The sequence below is a fragment of the Crinia signifera genome, chromosome 12 (genome assembly GCF_055691185.1).
Source record: "Crinia signifera chromosome 12, ASM5569118v1, whole genome shotgun sequence".
Lineage (NCBI taxonomy): Eukaryota > Metazoa > Chordata > Amphibia > Anura > Myobatrachidae > Crinia > Crinia signifera.
The window spans coordinates 51,764,842-51,782,541 of NC_139228.1; the positions used below are offsets into that span (position 1 = coordinate 51,764,842).

Here is a 17,700-nt window from a genome sequence, read left to right on the forward strand (position 1 = left end):
CCATGTGCACTGCAGGTGGGGCAGATGTAACATGTGCAGAGAGAGTTAAATTTGGGTGGGGTGTGTTGAAACTGAAATCTAAATTTCAGTGTAAAAATAAGACAGACAGATTTGAGTGAGTTATTTTGTTACTGCGCAGGGTAAATACTGGCTGCATTATTTTTAAACTGCAATTTAGATTTCTGTTTCAACACACCCCACCAAAATTTAACTCTCTCTGCACATGTTACATCTGCCCCACCTGCAGTGCACATGGTTTTGCCCATTTTGAGAACAAATTTGTACTGCAATCAGATCTGAATAAGGGCCAATGTCTGGAGGAAGCGTACTATGCCTACAAAAAGGTATACATTGTGAAAGTGACATTTTGTAAGGCCGAACGGCCCCCAATTTAACATAAGATATAATGGTATATGTACACTTACAGAGTATGAAACCGCTATTCTATAGAAAACATTATATTGCTGCTCTTTAATGTAGTATCCCCAGTATGGATTACATTAATTACCTATATTCTCCTAGGGACATATGTACTAAGCTTTGAAAAGTGATAAATTGGAAAGAGATAAGGCTCATAACTGCCATGTTACAAGCTTGGTTTGAAGAATGACAGTTAGGAGAAGAGTGGATGGTACTTTATCTCTCTAAGGCGCAGCATGCACAGTAGACCCCTAGATTTCTACTTTTTGAGACCATCAATCAACTTACGCAATAGCTTGCTGGAATGGCGTCACACATGTACACCACAATCCATATGTATGCGCAGTCTATTAACAATCATCTGCCTTGCTAAGTCGCACGGCTGCGATCAGGTCTGTCTGAATAACCCCTCCATATACTAAGAATACTGCGAAGTACATAAACGCTGTGGTCAGGCTATACACAGAGCAGCCACCAGGGGGAGCTACGGGGCTGGGATTGGTCACCACAATAGACTTGTTGATGACTTGTAACTGCCACTAAATAGCAGACGGCAGCGCCTGGCAACACAACACTTGTGTACCTCGCACTACTTGTTATTCCCCAGCCAAGCCCAGCTTCCAGGTTGCACAACGCTCTAGGTCATTCTCTTACAAGTGCGATTATATACAAGACTCCTGGTCTGGAAAACAAAGCATTAAAGACATATTAATCAGTGACATTCCTCCTTGTATGACTTGAATAAGGACAAACAGCCGGAGCTTTCCCTCAGCCGTTCTCTAGCCGGAACCAATATAAATGAATGACTCCATTAATAAACGCTGTGGTCAATGGTTACGATCAATAGTCATGAATTGTAGATCAGGTTTCCTGCGGTTGCCCCCATTGTATAAAGTCACACAATGAAAGCAAATGAACGGTCCCCATATAAAATACTTGTGACCCGAACACCGCAGAACTTTCACTGCGTTAGGAAATGACGCCGAACTCAGAATGTTCCTTTATGTGGGCGCGAGCTCCTTGCAGGAATTATAGCCCTGCTACTGCTGGACTTACCGTCAGAAAGGTCAGTGCTCCGGGACACCTGGTCCAGCTCCCAGCCCAGATGCGCAGACTCATTCAAGCTCTGCTTATGTGCAATCTCCAACATCATGTTCTCCTCCAACAGCTCCTCGATCCGGTTCTTGTCTGTGTAGCGGTCCTGCCAATGTAAGAGGGGCTCATCAGCAACTCCACCAGCGGCAGACCAAGAGTGCGATGGTTGCTCTTCAGTAACGGGCAAAGTGGATTTGTTAATTCAAACACAGAATCAGCTTTATTGACCAGGTATACTTGCGTATACTAGGAATTTGTTTTTGCGAGGTCACAGCAGCTTAAGTGACTGCAATCTCAGATTCCCATCGGGACAGGGACCCAAATATGATTCAGGAGTGTGCAGGGGATTGGGGGAGACTATGGAAAGTCCAGGTAACACTGAACAGTTACCCTCATGGCCCATATGGGAAATGTTTTATTTTGGTGCATACATTTGGTACTCCAAGATCACTGGTGAAGATTGGTGGTAGCTGCCACCAATGAGCAACTGGCGCTGCCACCTCATCTCCTTACCAGCTCCAAGTCGTGGATCTTCGACTTCAGCTGCAGATTTTCTTTCTCCAGTTCGTGCAGTTTGTCCGTCCGGACCCTGGCGGAGGAGAGCTGCTCCTCCAACATGGTCTTGGTCTCTATGAGAATGAGATTGTCCTCTCGTAGCTCCTGTAATAGACAGCAAAGGCTGCGGTCACTAACTCATTATCTGCACTCAGTATTCTTGTACACCTCTGACAAATATGCACTTCTAGAAGTTTCCTAAGCTAGCAAAGTATCTTCTCCTCTCAGGAAAGTCCATTTCTTTGGGAGGGGGGGTTGCTCTTTGTGTGGTCGCAGAACGCAAATGGGCAAACCAATGCTGTACTGCATGGGGGGGGGGGGGGGGGGAGCTAATATAAGAAGTGCAGAGTGAGTTAGATTTGGGTGGAGGGTGTTTAAACTGAAATTGAAAACTCAGTGTAAAAATAAAGCAGTCTGTGAGCTATATACAAAATCAACTGGTATTTACCCTGCACAGAATCAATATAAAAGTATTTTCCCCTCTTACATTGCAAGATTGTTTGTTCCAGATACAAAATTGCTTTTGTGCCTTACTGAATTTGACCCTATATACATCTGTGAGATACAATAATGCAGAGCACCATAGGAGTTAATGCGAGTAATGTCCAGTAATCACAGACGTCCCACTGACGAGCTGTAACTCAGAAAAACATTGCGCTAGTTACTACCTCGGAGACACTGATGGAGCCCTGCGGACTGAGCTGGCGCTATAGAAATTGCTAATAACTTTTTGCATCTGTAAGTATCCTACATAATAAAATGCTAATGCTGCTCCTCACCTCTGTATGCGCTGGTGGGGATTGAAGGGTTTTAAGCACCAGGACCACTAGATGGCACTCTGGACGCTGATATTGCTGTTCTGAACCAATAGCACGCTGGATTACATGAGGCTATTCCCGCAGGGGTCCTCAAACTATTTTGCTGTGACCCAATCAGACAATAAAAAATAATTACAGGACCCCAGCCCAGCAAGTTCAAGGTCATCACATGTGTAGTCTGCAGACAGCACATGCATGGCAGCATTGTGGAGGCACGAAGTGATGAGAGGAGTCTAAATAACAGACAACAGATTTTTTAGACTCCTTGAATCACTGACTGAGATTAGAGAAGTCATCAGCCTGATGGTCAGCAACATGGAGTCGCGACCCCATGCTGAGAAGGTGGGAACCACAGTTTGAGATCCGCTGGGGTATTGGGACACAATAGAACACAACATGTGGGTTTAGCACTCTATAAAGCGCGCATGTTTGCTGGCTGCAAGCACTTGCTGCATGTATGGGGCAGGGATACGAGGATACAAGACCACATAATGGGACTGGGATCAGCCCCCTCAGAGAAACATGAGAGCAGATCCAGGCATGTAATGTTAATGAGCTCATGTTTCTCCAGGGGAAACCCGATCTTCTCTGTGGTAGAGAACGTTTCATTCCCGGAGACAGGAGAGTTGCTAGATCCACAATCCGTCATTCTCCAAACCGGGTAAACCCCCCACCCAGAAAAGACCCTCATACGGGGTGTCATTGTGACATACTAAACCTAGCATGAGGACACAAGAACTGGTAATGGGGTTCCTCAGGTGTGTGTGTGTGGGGGTATAGTCACATAAACAGTAATGATATCAGCAATAGAACGCAATCAGCCTCTGAGAGGCTCCGGGTTCCGCGGCCTCTAACATACATCCATCCGGGCTTTGTAGAAGTCCACATCGTGCAGCCTCTCCTTACATCGGGCCAGTTCGTTCTCCAGCCGGTCCACTTTACCGGCTCTTTCCTTCAGCGAGTCCAGCTCGTCCCTGTATGTGCGCGCAGTGCGAGCCTCTGCAGCCAGCTGGATGTTCTGTGGGAGGGAGGAGATGGTATAGGGTTAGGGAGAGCTACAGTAGTATCGCCAGGGTAACAGGGGGGCTCTCATCTCATATCACATGTATCAAAGCTGGGAGAGAGATAAAGTGCCTGTGTTTGAACAATGACAGTTGGGAGCTGATTGGCTGATACTTTATCTCACTCCACTCTTTGATTCATCTCCCCCTGAGCGTTCTGACTGAGAAAGCGAAAATAATTCTAATAGAAACATTTGTCTATTGGATTCCTTATTGTGCCATGCAGCAGTCACGGCAGACACCATTAATCATGAAATATCTTCCTAACATATCCACTTGTGAGCTGAACTGGGTTTGGAAGGATAGCGGACTGAGCTCTTCCCTACACACTATGCCCTCCCACATATCATGCTCCAGTCCACACACCCCCACCACCACCAGGCTCCAGTCCCCCCCCCCCCCACACACACACACACACACCATGCTCCAAGCCACCCACCCAGGCTCTAGTCCACCCCCCACCAAGCTCCCCATCCCCACATCACGGACTAACCTCCTGCTTCATCCTCTGTAAGTCCAGCCCCAGTCGCTCCAGCTCATGCTTAGTGTCCAGTAACATCTCTGATTTCTCTTCCCTGAGAATATTTACAGACAGGAAATTCAGAATATCCCCCATATTAGGAATGCGCCTCCATATCACACAGCACATGTATTACAGAGGGAAGCACGGACAGTGTAATGGATATCATTACTTCCTTGCAGCGCTAAGCTTGTGGGTTGCATTGGCATTGTGTGGAGTTTGTATGTTTTCTACATACAAGAGAGAGAGCATGGGCATTGGTTCTTATCTGCCGTCTCAGGGCTGCCTGCAAGTGTGTGGGTCTGGTTCTTCCGCTCGTAGAGGAAACCGCAATGTGATCTCACAGCTCCTCCTCCTGCGCTGTCTGATCCAATTAAATTGCACATAACCAGTTCCAGCAATATAACAACAACACATAATACGCTATAGAAGCCAGACTGATCCTATGTATGTTCCTGGCAAGGCGCGGACGTTTATCAAACCGTATAACAAGGACAGGTAGAGCGGTTGTCCACAGCAACTAACTATCTTTCATCTAGTACATTCTATAAAGTAACAGCTAGAGGGAATGATACATCATCCCCAAGATGCACTGCACTACATCTATCAGCATGCAGCCCTATAGGAGAACCCACCGGGGTCCCCACTGTTCCCATGAGGACGCGATATGTCGGCACTTACAGCTCTTGCCGTATCCTCCGTAGTTTGGCTTTACTGTCTGCAAGCTCCACTGCAAGATGCTGTTTGTCGTCTGTGGAATTGTGGTTGGCCGAGATGGATGATGGGTCGGGACTGGAAGACTTGACGGGACTGGGCGGGTTCAGAGACTGGAGATAGTCCCGCTCCTGGGTTAGTTCCACTATGACCTGCAAGACAGAGCAGAGGAATCAGACCCTAGGGAACAGGAGAGGAAACGGCACCAATGCCATGTGACCTATGACCTAAGAGACACAGTGCAATGGGCCTCATTCACAGGTGGATGCTAAATAGCAGAGCTGCTGCGTCTTTGTATGCAGCAGATCAGAGAACATATGTTGCAAGTGCTATCGTTTGTACAGACACACCCACCACGACTTCTCAGATCAGACGCACACACAGAGGAAGCATAGGGCAAACATCGGCCGGATCATCGCCTCCGAAGAGCCTTATTGCTGGTCAGAATGTCTACTGCAAGATTTCTGGGTCAGAATCATGCTGAAAGAAGGCGCAGGCTACAATCCTCATAATGCATGGGTTCTACAGTAATATTGCTCCAGGAGCGGATTATGACAGCGCAGACTATTGGTTACACCACATTACCTCACACCTCATCTAATATAGGCGCAAGGTTACTATGTTTGTGCACATATTTATACTTTACAATAATGGAAAAAACTCCCAAACATGGCAGATAGGCATCACTCAGAGTCCCGGCCCCGGGCACAGAATGCCACAGTCAGCAGCTCATGTCTAGTCATAATATCCTGCCATTCCCAGGGTGGAAATGTCAGGCGTCCCACTGACCCCAGACAGAGAGAACAGAGTCCTATACCAGGGGTCGCAGCACCTGCCATTTCCTTCCTGTCCAATCACGCACCCCAAGAGCCAGTGGAAAATCAGCGCAAAGTGAAATCTGTACCACAATGTAAAGTTTAATGTTTAATAGATCTGGCCATGTGCAGAAGCTGCACTGTGTAAGTGCAGACCATGCTTGCATTGCCCCAAATGCCGCCGCAGGATTGACATGGGAGGGAGTGTGACTGGCAGCTGGAAAGGTTTTTGGACGTACTAAAGTCATTGGCTGCTTTCTTGAAGGCAGTTACATTGACTCCGCCAGTGCAAGTTCAAGGGACATCCTCTGTAGCCTGGGGGTTTACACAAATGTTCGATGTTTGCGCAAATAATCCGATGGTACATTTTTGGACACAGCAGCGGATCCCAGAAACCAGCAATGGAGATCTTTATACTTAAGATGCCTCATTACAGCTTTTGCGTAGCCGCTACGTAAGCGGTGTGACTATCGTCCAACGCTGAATCAGCCTCTACAGCTGCAAATATCGAATAACAGCCAAACACAGCCTAGCATCATAATGCCCAACATTTCTTTCCAGTAACGGTAACTGGGAGTTCGGTCCAGTGGTGCCAGATACCGGAGAGGGAAAGGCAGGTTCCGGTGGTAATTTACTATGCGGGAATGGAGCCCGTGCAGAACTGCAGAGAGCGGGAAGGCGTCAATATGAATCTTCGCGAATATCTATACTAGTATATAGGGCGTCTGCTTATGGTCCTACCTCTTTGTATTCATCCCTCTCATCCAGAAGTCTCTTCAGATTGAGCGCCATGTTCCGGGAGAGAGAGTCCAGCTCCTCCGGGGCCATATCTGGTAACTCCAACCATTGCAGATCAAAGACGTTCTCCTGGTTATGGGTCACCTGGGAATACACAGGTCACTTACATCATTACCCCTCACCGTGCTGGGAGAGTACCAACAAGACGTGGCGATACTTTGGCATACGGTCATTAGCTCGACAAGCATTATGTTGACATGCATGAAAGTCAACATGCATGATGGTTGACATGACTGAAGTTCAACAGGGTGATTAGGTTGACATGGTGTAGGCTGACAGTCAAAAGGTCGACATGGGGTTTTTCACTTTTTTGAGCCGGCATGTGCTGACAGGCATCTACTCCTACCATCCACTAGGGCATGGTGGGAGAATAAAATAGTGTGCCTGAAGCATGGCGAGAGCAGCAGGACATACCAGGGGACGTGGTGCTATATTTCAGTGTTTATGTCGACTGTGTCAACATTTGGGACTAAAAAAAAAGGTGAAAAACCCCAAGTTGACCTAATAACCCATGTCGACCTTCAGTCATGTCGACCTAGTTGCTGTCTATCCAATGATCCATATCTGATACTTTATATAATGCTATGTAACAATATACAGGTGATTGGAAGGTTATACGTTCATGTCGGCATTCATTGGAAAAAAAAAACATCATTGAATTTGTTGCTGAAGGCAGATGTCGATAATTACATAATGTCGACACTGAGAATGCCGACAAGAGATTTTAGCTAATGTTAGGCTGTGAATTGGGGTTAGTTATGGATGTGCCGGCTGACTAGTGGTTGTGTCTGTATATAGAACACAGGGGTTGTAGTATTAGGAGACACTTTACCCCTGGGGATCTCATTAGCCCTAACGTGACCTCCTGGCAATGAATAAGTGAAGAGGTGTGCAGTGGCGCATTACCTCCTGGATGTGACACACGATTCCCGACTGAGTCTCGATGTCCAGCTGTTTGATCCGCTCTATATATTCCTCTTTCCTGTCACACTGGATATAAACATAATACATTCATTAACCTAATGGGAGACACAGAGGAAATCTGCTATCCGATATCAGGCTACAGTACATGTCATGTGACGACACGGGGGCAGGCAGGAGGCGTGACGACACGGGGGGGGGGGGGGGGCGGTAGGATGTGTGACAACACAGGAGTATATAGGTGATCTAATACCATGTGCCATACAGCACCCAGGGTAGGAGGGCAGCACTCAGGATCCCCATTGCATAACGCCATGTGCCACACAGCACCCAGGGTAGGAGGGCAGCACTCCGGACCCCCATCACATGATGCTATGTGCCACACAGCACACAGGGCAACGGAGATCAGGATAAGATCAGGGGAGGGAGGGCCGGCCGGTACATTGTCACTATGATGATTCTAGAATTTCCATTGTTCCAGCTTCTTACTAATACTGACAGGAGATTCCCAGGAAGCCGCAGGCTATGGAACTGCTCTGCTGTAAGACGCCAGATCTGAGCCACTAACTCTAGAGCCCCGGGCTCTACAAACGGCTGGCACACGCCAGTAACTGGGACCTGGCTATATTACTCCTGTATACTGCTGTAGGAAACTCCAGCACATGCTCATCTGCGCAGCCCAGCGCACACGCTCACCTGCGCACACGCTCACCTGCGCAGCCCAGCAACATGCTCACCTGTGCAGCCCAGCAACATGCTTGCCTGTGCAGCCCAACAACACACTCGTCTGCGAAGCGCAGTGCACGTCCATCTACGCAGCACAGCGCATGCTCATCTGCGCAGCACATCGCAGCGCACTCACCTGCACAGCCCAGCGCACACTCACCTGCACAGCACAGGCCTGCGCACACTCACCTGCACCGCCCAGCAGCATGCTCACCTGCACAGCACGCTCACCTGCGCCGCCCAGCAGCATGCTCACCTGAGCCGCCCAGCAGCATGCTAACCTGCGCCGTCCAGCCCAGTGCACAGTCACCTGCACAGCCCAGTGCATGCTCACCTATACAGCACAGCGCATGCTCACCTATACAGCACAGCCCAGCGCATGCTCGCCTATACAGCACAGCCCAGCAACATGCTCAACTGCACAGCAACACGCTCGCCGGCACAGCACAGCCCAGCAACACGCTCACCTGCACAGCACAGCAACATGCTCACTTGCACAGCTCAGGGCATAGTCACTTGTACAGCCCAGCGCACGCTCATTTGCCCAGCAGAGCACACGCTCACCTGCACTGCACACTCACCTGCACAGCACAGCCCAGCATTAGGAGAAGGATCTTCCTCAGTTCCTCCATGCTTTTCCCTGGGTAAGACAGAATAAAATCACAATGAATAGGATGCTGCAGACTAGGACAGAACAATAATAACATTATTTTACAGGTTCTGACAGCAATAATAATGGTTTCATGGTAAGAGATTACTACGGCAGGAAACCCCTTATCTGTACATAGTAAGGGGGCTCTCCTAATCTGTCCCACCAGGGCCCCCATAGTCAGCTACAGGTAAGAGAGTTACCAATGACCTTACCTACACAGGGCACCCAGCAGGGAACCTCTACAAGGGCTATGAGTTGGGAACCCATTCTTACACTACATGAGTTGTACATTATACTGCATGATGTTAGTAAGGTATGGCTCGGCTGGCACCTGATAGTGAGCTGTCCTGGTGAAGAGACCACAGATAAGGGACAGCGTGCATTATGCCGGCACATCTAGAGAAAACAATCTGTGACAGGAGGGACAGAAACATGTCAGAGAGGGATCAGACGAACCCTCTCCTGGCAGCGCTAGCGAACAGGGTAACATGTAAAGCTTAATAAACTGGGCCAATGGAGATGGTGGTTTTGTGCATTACTCCCAGTCGCACTCCTCCCGGGGGACCCTTTCCTGACCGCGCTCCTCCTGGGGGGGCCCTTTCCCGACCGCACTCCTCATTTCCTAAATCCTCTTTTGAGCCAAACTAGTGCTCAGAGATGATGACCCTTCTGCTGTTGTCCTGACTGATCACTCACCAGTAAGAGGGTCTTTACCAATTAGCAGAACGTTGGGCAAACTCATTACAATCAGCTGCTGAAGAACTTCCTATGAGAGAAACAGAGATAAGATGGATTAACCCTTATATATCTGTGACGGTTACATTTTTATCACTGGCTAATGATGCGAGCCCTGCAAATCTAGCAATGTACAGATGTACCATTCAGATAGATTGACAGCCATACAAAAAAATTTTTTTTTTAACTTTTAATATAACCTTGCTCCTCCTGATATACGCTGTGCTGCTGGGGGACCCTGCTTCTCCCACGATATAACTTTCAGTCTGTGACTTCCTACTGCCTCCATCCCCCTCCTCACATCATGTCACTGCCCCTGGGCCAGATGCACTAAGCTTCAAAAGTGATAAAATGGAGAGTGATAAACAGCCAGCCAATCAGCTCCTGTCTGCTATGTCACAGGCTGAGTTTGAAAAATGTCAGGCAGGAGCTGATTAGCTGGCTGTTTATCACTCTCCATTTTAGCACTTTTGACGCTTAGTGCATCTGGCCCCCTGTCCTCACTGTCAGATCACTCATCTCCTGATATATAGTGGGAGGAGCAGCAGCACAGAGTATATCAGGAGATGAGTGATCTGACAGTGAGGACAGGGGGCCAGATGCACTAAGGGCGGGATTTATCAATACTCGCATTTCTGTAGTGAAGTGGAGTCCTTTTTTTCGTGCACTTTTCGCGTGATTTTTGTGGAGATTTCCGCATTATGTATGAATTTTTTCTTCTCTTCCTCGGTCCGCGGTAATGCAGACCTCCGTCGTAATGATTTCGTAGGTTTTTTTTTTGGTGCGCATGCGCAGATGCGTCCTGCTGCTGGCTGGGTTTCCCGAGTGTCTTTCCCCGGCTCGCAGCGCTCAGCTTTGTATTGCTGGTGAACTGCAGTTGTGACAGTTCAATTATTAAAGTATAATGTAATTCCAGTGTTGTATTTACCTTAAACAGGTTGTGCTGTGGGATGTATTTTACTTGTTGTATGGGAGGCAAGATTGGTTCTTTTTTGGAAGGTGTGAGGCACAGATCATCAGAGGAGGCAGTGAGGTGTGAGGCACAGTGTGCCTCACACCTTCCAAAAAAGAACCAATCTTGCCTCCCATACAACAAGTAAAATACATCCCACAGCACAACCTGTTTTAATAAGGTAAATACAACACTGGAATTACATTATACTTTAATAATTGAACTGTCACAACTGCAGTTCGCCAGCAATACAAGGCGAATTATGTCCAAGAAAAGCTGAGCGCTGCGAGTGTTAATACATAACACAGCGCTTCAGCTGCAATAGACTACAATGGAATCAGCTTGCGTGCCAGAAACTCCGCGATAGTTGAAGCCGGCGGAGTTTCTTCAAGCACAAGAAAACGAAACTTTATTAATACATCACACGAACAGTCGGCGGAAGCGAAAACGGGATGTCAGCGCGACGGTAAGCGTTGATACATCCCGCCCTAAGCGTCAAAAGTGGTAAAATGGAGAGTGATAAACAGCCAGCTAATCAGCTCCTGCCTGACATTTTTCAAACTCAGCCTGTGACATAGCAGACAGGAGCTGATTGGCTGGCTGTTTATCACTCTCCATTTTATCACTTTTGAAGCTTAGTGCATCTGGCCCAGGGGCAGTGACATGATGTGAGGAGGGGGATGGAGGCAGCAGGAAGCCACAGACTGAGACTTATATAGTGGGAGGAGCAGCAGCACAGAGTATAAGTCTCAGTCTGTGGCTTCCTGCTGCCTCCATTCCCCTCCTCCCATAATGTCACTGCCCCTGTCACCTGCGGTCCTGTCCTCACTGATACATCCCCTATCTCCTGATATACTCTGTGCTGCTGGGGACCCTGCTCCTCCCACTATATGACTTTCAGGCTGTGGCTTCCTGCTGCCTCCATTCCCCTCCTCACTAGGGATGGCCACTTTTGCCTGCGATGGTTGCCATCGCTGGCAAAGTGCACATGGCCATCGATAGTGTAAAACTATGCAATGGGTGACCATCGATAGTTTTACATATCGATGGTCATCTATTATGTTTGAGTGATTGGCCTTTGGACTAATCAAAGCACGTGGGCGGGGCTTTGTGGGTGTAGGGGGCGGAGCTATGCTCAGTGTCCCAGCACTTTGATAAAAAAAAAAAAAGAAAGAAGAAAAACATTGTGTTTGCTTTGCTATCGATGTAGGGAAACCATCTGGTTCTCCCCATCGATTGCAAAAGTATTTGACATCGGCCATCAACCATCAATGATTTTGAATCATCGATGGTCATCCCTACTCCTCACATTATGTCACTGCCCGTCACCTGCGGTCCTGTTCTCACTGACACATCCCCTATCTCCTGATATACTCTGTGCTGCTGGGGACCCTGCTCCTCCCACTATATAACACGTGTCACTATGGCAGCCCTGCGGTATACACTGTGCTGTGAGCAGCGGAGTACACTGTCACCAATGGGTGACTGGGCTGTGCACCTCAGCGTCTGGAGGAATTAGTCACGGCCGGTGCAGATTCCTCTGTACACAAAGGGCAGCGGGACCAGAGGACTGAATACACTGCGGGATGAAAAGAACTCTGGCTGGAGAATAGGAGCAGCATGAGATCATCCCCCCCCCCCCCCTCCCCCCGCAACCAATTCATAAACCGGAGGGGGAGGAGCAGCCTTAACAATGCTATTACAGAGGGGCTCAATCAATACCCAAATCCCAGCAAGCGTGGTGAGGCACAGGTGGCCGGAGACCCCCGTTCCCGCCATGTTACCACTGTTCAGCCAATACATTCAACAAGTTGTTTATTTTGTAACATAGTAACTTTATTCGTACATAGCGCAAACATGCCGGTTATACCTGTACGATGCGCTCCTATTTGTTGCTGTCCATAGAGGAACCTCTTAACCCAAACCTAGTGATAACACTGACCGGGGTCTTTTGGGGACTGTATGGGACTTGGTGACACTTGCTGATGTCACCGCTCGGCCTGGCAGGAGGGCAATACATGCCCATCGCACAATCGCTTACCAGTTTGGTCTCAAGTCTGCGCCACTCACTGAACTTTAGGTTATGCCAGTGGTTCCCAAACTGTGTGCCGTGACACCCTGGGGTGACTTGGGACACTTGTAGGGGTGCCTTGGGTAATTCAAATTGGTCAGTATAAGAAGTAAAACTCTTTGTGGCTTCAGATTATAAAATATGAGCGAAGCCAATCCGTCATTACATAATTAACCTTCAGGATGACATTTAAACACAATTTACTTCATTTAAACAAAAATCTCAATAAGAAACTTTTGGCCTAGGGGTGCTGTGAATCAAAAACTTTGGGAACCACTGTGTTATGCAGTCCTTTAAGCTGGGGCGACATCTTATGACCACCTGAATTTATTTACTATCGAGGAGGGCAAATAACATGTTCTTTCATCTAAAACGTGTATTTTATGTCCTAATAATTGCCTGTGCAAAAGGCGGGCGGCATTTAATCTACAAGCAACGCAGCAAAATTCTAAATGGACCAGAATAAAGGTCCAGAGTGCACCCGACACAGGTAGAATGCTGATGCGCTGCTGAGATAGCTGGGTAGCAGGTTATGGACCCCAGTTAATCACCCACACGGGGTCCCTGCGTGGGTCGGTGGCACACGGGGAGACTGCGGAGGGCCCCGGCGGTTAATGATCTATCCCAGCATTACACAATGAGGTAACATGATGCGCATCTTTGTTACTGCACTGACTGGAACCTGTTTTACAACATTAACAGATTTTTTCCCTCCGCCCCAGAACCTCAGAAGTAGACGCCAGCTCCGGCCAATCCCCTTTATATAAACACTCAAAGTCCATCTCTCGGAGTGACAAAGGGGCCTATTTACTAATCTACTAAGGCGCAAAGAGAGATAAAAGGGGCAGAGAGATAAAGAGACAGAGAGAGATAAAGCATCAGTCAGCTTCTGTAATTTTTACAAAAGCAGCCTATAACATGACAGTCAGTATCTAATTGGCTGAAGCTTTATCTCTCTCCAATGGTTAGTCTATAGACCAGTGGCAAGGACTGTTCTGTGTAACGCTGAGGAGCAGAGCGCAGCCTCTATGGCAGGCATGTCTAAACGATGGCCCTCCAGCTGTTGTGAAACTGCAAGTCCCATCATGCCTTGCCACAGTGTTTCTATTACTTATTGCTGAAACTGTTGCAAGGCATGCTGGTATGTGTAGTTTCACAACAACTGGAGGGCCATAGTTTGGACATGCCTGCTCTATGGTGTCCTATCTGTACAAGACTCATCTACTGTATATGATTTACCAGTATTACCCCTACAATCCTGCACACCTGGCGCTGTCACATGCAGCATTCTGCAAGCAGCGACCTACAATCCTGCACACCTGGCGCTGTCACATGCAGCATTCTGCGAGCAGCTCCCTACAATCCTGCACACCCGGCGCTGTCACTAACAGAATTCTGTGAGCAGCTCCCTACAATCCTGCACACCTGGCACTGTCACGTGCAGCATTCTGCGAGCAGCTCCCTACAATCCTGCACACCTGGCACTGTCACATGCAGCATAATGCTAACAGCTTCCTACAATCCTGCACACCTGGCACTGTCACATGCAGCATTCTGTGAGCAGCTCCCTACAATCCTGCACACCTGGCACTGTCACATGCAGCATAATGTGAGCAGCTCCCTACAATCCTGCACACCTGGCACTGTCACATGCAGCATAATGTGAGCAGCTCCCTACAATCCTGCACACCTGGCACTGTCACGTGCAGCATTCTGCGAGCAGCTCCCTACAATCCTGCACACCTGGCACGGTCACATGCAGCATAATGCTAACAGCTCCCTACAATCCTGCACACCTGGCACTGTCACATGCAGCATTCTGCAAGCAGCTTCCTACAATCCTGCACACCTGGCACTGTCACATGCAGCATTCTGTGAGCAGCTCCCTACAATCCTGCACAGCTGGCACTGTCACATGAAGCATAATGTGAGCAGCTCCCTACAATCCTGCACACCTGGCACTGTCACATGCAGCATTCTGTGAGCAGCTCCCTACAACCCTGCACACATGGCACTGTCACATGCAGCATTCTGCGAGCAGCTCCCTACAATCCTGCACACCTGGCACCGTCACATGCAGCATAATGGGCCTTATTCTAGTTCACTCTTTCTGACAAAATCCTTCTTAGATGGACAAAATTATGTGCACTGCAGGGGGGTAGATGTAACATGTGCAGAGAGAGTTAGATTTGGGTGGGGGTTTTACTTCAAAGTGAGATCTATATTGCAGTGTAAAAATAAAGCAGCCAGTATGTACCCTGCACAGAAACAAAATAACTCACCCAAATCTAATTTGAAAGAGTGAACTAGAATAAGGCCCAATGTGAGCAGCTCCCTACACTCCTGCACACCCGGCACTGTCACTAACAGCATTCTGCAAGCTGCTGTGTATTGGATACAGGGATAGCGATCCCACCATTCTGTGCGAGCTGTATAATGAACCATTTCTTGGGCAGGAGCAGTACACTAACTTTACAGGGATCGGTGCCCCACCACCCACCACCCGACGGTCCTCTCCTGCACCCAGCAGATCCCATACAATCCAGCAGATGGCCGCGGGTGGAAATGAGGTTATGAGATGTGGATAGACTGGTGGACTCGGGCGCGTTATAGATTAGAGTCTGGTGGGGAGAGGACACATAGATCGATAAGGATCAGTGATAATTCCTCTAGAACAGGAGCCCAGAAGGTCTGGGACTAATTCAGTGCAGTCAGACCATGGTAACGGGCATACACGTAACACACAACTGATAGTGAACAGCTAAGCGGATTATACCACAAAACAAACAAAGCTGAAGTTCATCGTCCTGAACGATAAAAACTAAAGCAAACATGAAGCAGTGAATACCAGACAGACGTGAGGGACGTAGCCGGGGACTGGGGTCCTCCTTATGGGGACTGGGGTCCTCATGCAGGAAGCGGTACATCTGTCAGAACAGACTTAGGTCTACAGTCATTAGGTCGACCCCGGGCGGTCGACTGTCCCCAAGGTCGACAGGGTTAAAGGTCGACATGGCTCAAGGTCGACATGGCTCAAGGTCGACATGGGCCAAGGTCGACATGGGCCAAGGTCGACATGGGCCAAGGTCGACATGGGCGAAGGTCGACAGTCATTAGGTTGACATGAGTTTTTCCCTTTTTTTTTTACCCGAATGTCATAACAGTCGACATGGACACAGTTGGAGTTGAACCGCAGCCCCTCGCATCGCTTCCTTCGCTCGCAATGCTTCGGGCACGGTGCCTCGCTGCGCTCGGCACACTATTTTATTCTCCCACCACGCCCTAGTGGATGGTAGGGCATGAAATATCGCCTGTCGGCACATGTCGGCTTAAAAAACAGTGAAAAACTCATGTCGACCTAATGACTGTCGACCTTGACCCATGTCGACCTTGAGCCATGTCGACATTTAACCCTGTCGACCTAGGGGACAGTCGACCTTCCGGGGTCGACCTAATGACTGTCGACCTAAGTCTGGTCTGACAGATGTACCGCTTCCCTCATGCAGGTATAGTATATGTACAGATGAGGATACATGGGACGCAGGTTCTCTCAGACTGAGGACAGATGAATGTATTTCTTACCCCGGTCATGTATGTGCTGTAGTTACATGTAGACTGTTGGATACACCTATGTGAGGCACCACGTACCAGGTAGTAATGACAGAGATGATTGGCTGCTTCTAGACTGTAACAGAACAGTGGCCGCACTGGGAGAGCCTCTATTTATCCACCCAGATGAGTTCCTCAGTCTGACATCACTGTTGCAAATAATGACACCTCAGTGACATCACAAGTCCTAATCCCTGACCGCCACGGTGTCATGACATCCAGGATTGTGAACTCTCAGGCTTGGTTGGTCCCAGGCCACGACCTGCTGGAGCCAGAGTCCCGTTTCCATATCCATGGTGTGAGGTCACCCGCCGTCTGCACGTGGTGTGAGGTCACCCGACGTCTCCACACGGTGTGAGGTCATCCGCTGTATCGTCATAAAACCTCATCCCTGAATTTATTCTTTCTGCGGTGCCAGGAGGCAATGATGGGGAACGTGGGGGCCGCAGGTGGATACTACTGGTGGTGAAAGGGTGTTTATGCCCCATGTGCCAACAGGCCACTCGCAGTCTGTGCCCTCTGGTCAGCTACAGGTGGTCAACACACACTAAAAGGGCGGTGAGCATGTCGACAATGCCTCGGAATGAGGATAATGCTACTTTGTTTTTCGAGAATTAGCCGATGAGATATCAGGCATCTTCACTTTATCACCTAGATATAGCGCTAGGGACCCCGAATATACAGAGAATGGAATTTCTAAACTAATGGAGAACCTGTCACTGTCTATACAGTATGTATCTTCACTTTATAATCTATCTACAAAAATGACATAATGATCTTAGACTAGCGAGCTGTTACCAGGCGAGTCACCGTCACGCATTATATACTGAAGCCAATACCCCGATTTATGCTAATAATTATCCTACATTTGTCCCATTCATGGGGTTTTTGTATAAAACTGGCAGGTCCCCCCCCCCCCCCCCCCCACCAAGTCTAACGAGCGACTCTTCTGCAGCTCAACACTGTCCTAATAAGTGCACATAACTCCATGTGCAAATGTCATCATTATCCTACTGTGTAACATAGAGGAGACCAATCGCTGGCACCTAGATACACTCAGAGAAAGAGACACCCGGACACATGTCCTATCTCCTACACAGGGCAGTGATGGCCACCGTGTGACACAACCATTTACAAGGGACTAATGACATCATTGAGGGGAGAGAGATTCTTATGTTACCGCGGGAAGGTCACTGTCTGCTACAGAATAGATGCAGTCTCATAGGTAACAATGCTGG

General features: G+C 48.5%; 1 protein-coding gene across 1 annotated transcript in view; it reads right to left on the reverse strand.

Annotated features, from left to right (window-relative positions):
• Positions 1 to 17,700, reverse strand: part of CCDC88C (coiled-coil and HOOK domain protein 88C) — an 84,581-nt gene that overhangs the window by 45,380 nt on the left and 21,501 nt on the right. The window contains exons 4-12 of the mRNA XM_083166863.1: positions 9,792 to 9,861; positions 9,025 to 9,083; positions 7,703 to 7,786; positions 6,740 to 6,880; positions 5,151 to 5,335; positions 4,443 to 4,524; positions 3,748 to 3,906; positions 2,029 to 2,175; positions 1,477 to 1,621 (exon numbers count right to left, since the gene is read on the reverse strand). Of these exons, the coding sequence (XP_083022989.1) occupies positions 1,477 to 1,621; positions 2,029 to 2,175; positions 3,748 to 3,906; positions 4,443 to 4,524; positions 5,151 to 5,335; positions 6,740 to 6,880; positions 7,703 to 7,786; positions 9,025 to 9,083; positions 9,792 to 9,861 (1,072 nt within the window). The remainder of the gene's footprint in view (positions 1 to 1,476; positions 1,622 to 2,028; positions 2,176 to 3,747; positions 3,907 to 4,442; positions 4,525 to 5,150; positions 5,336 to 6,739; positions 6,881 to 7,702; positions 7,787 to 9,024; positions 9,084 to 9,791; positions 9,862 to 17,700) is intronic.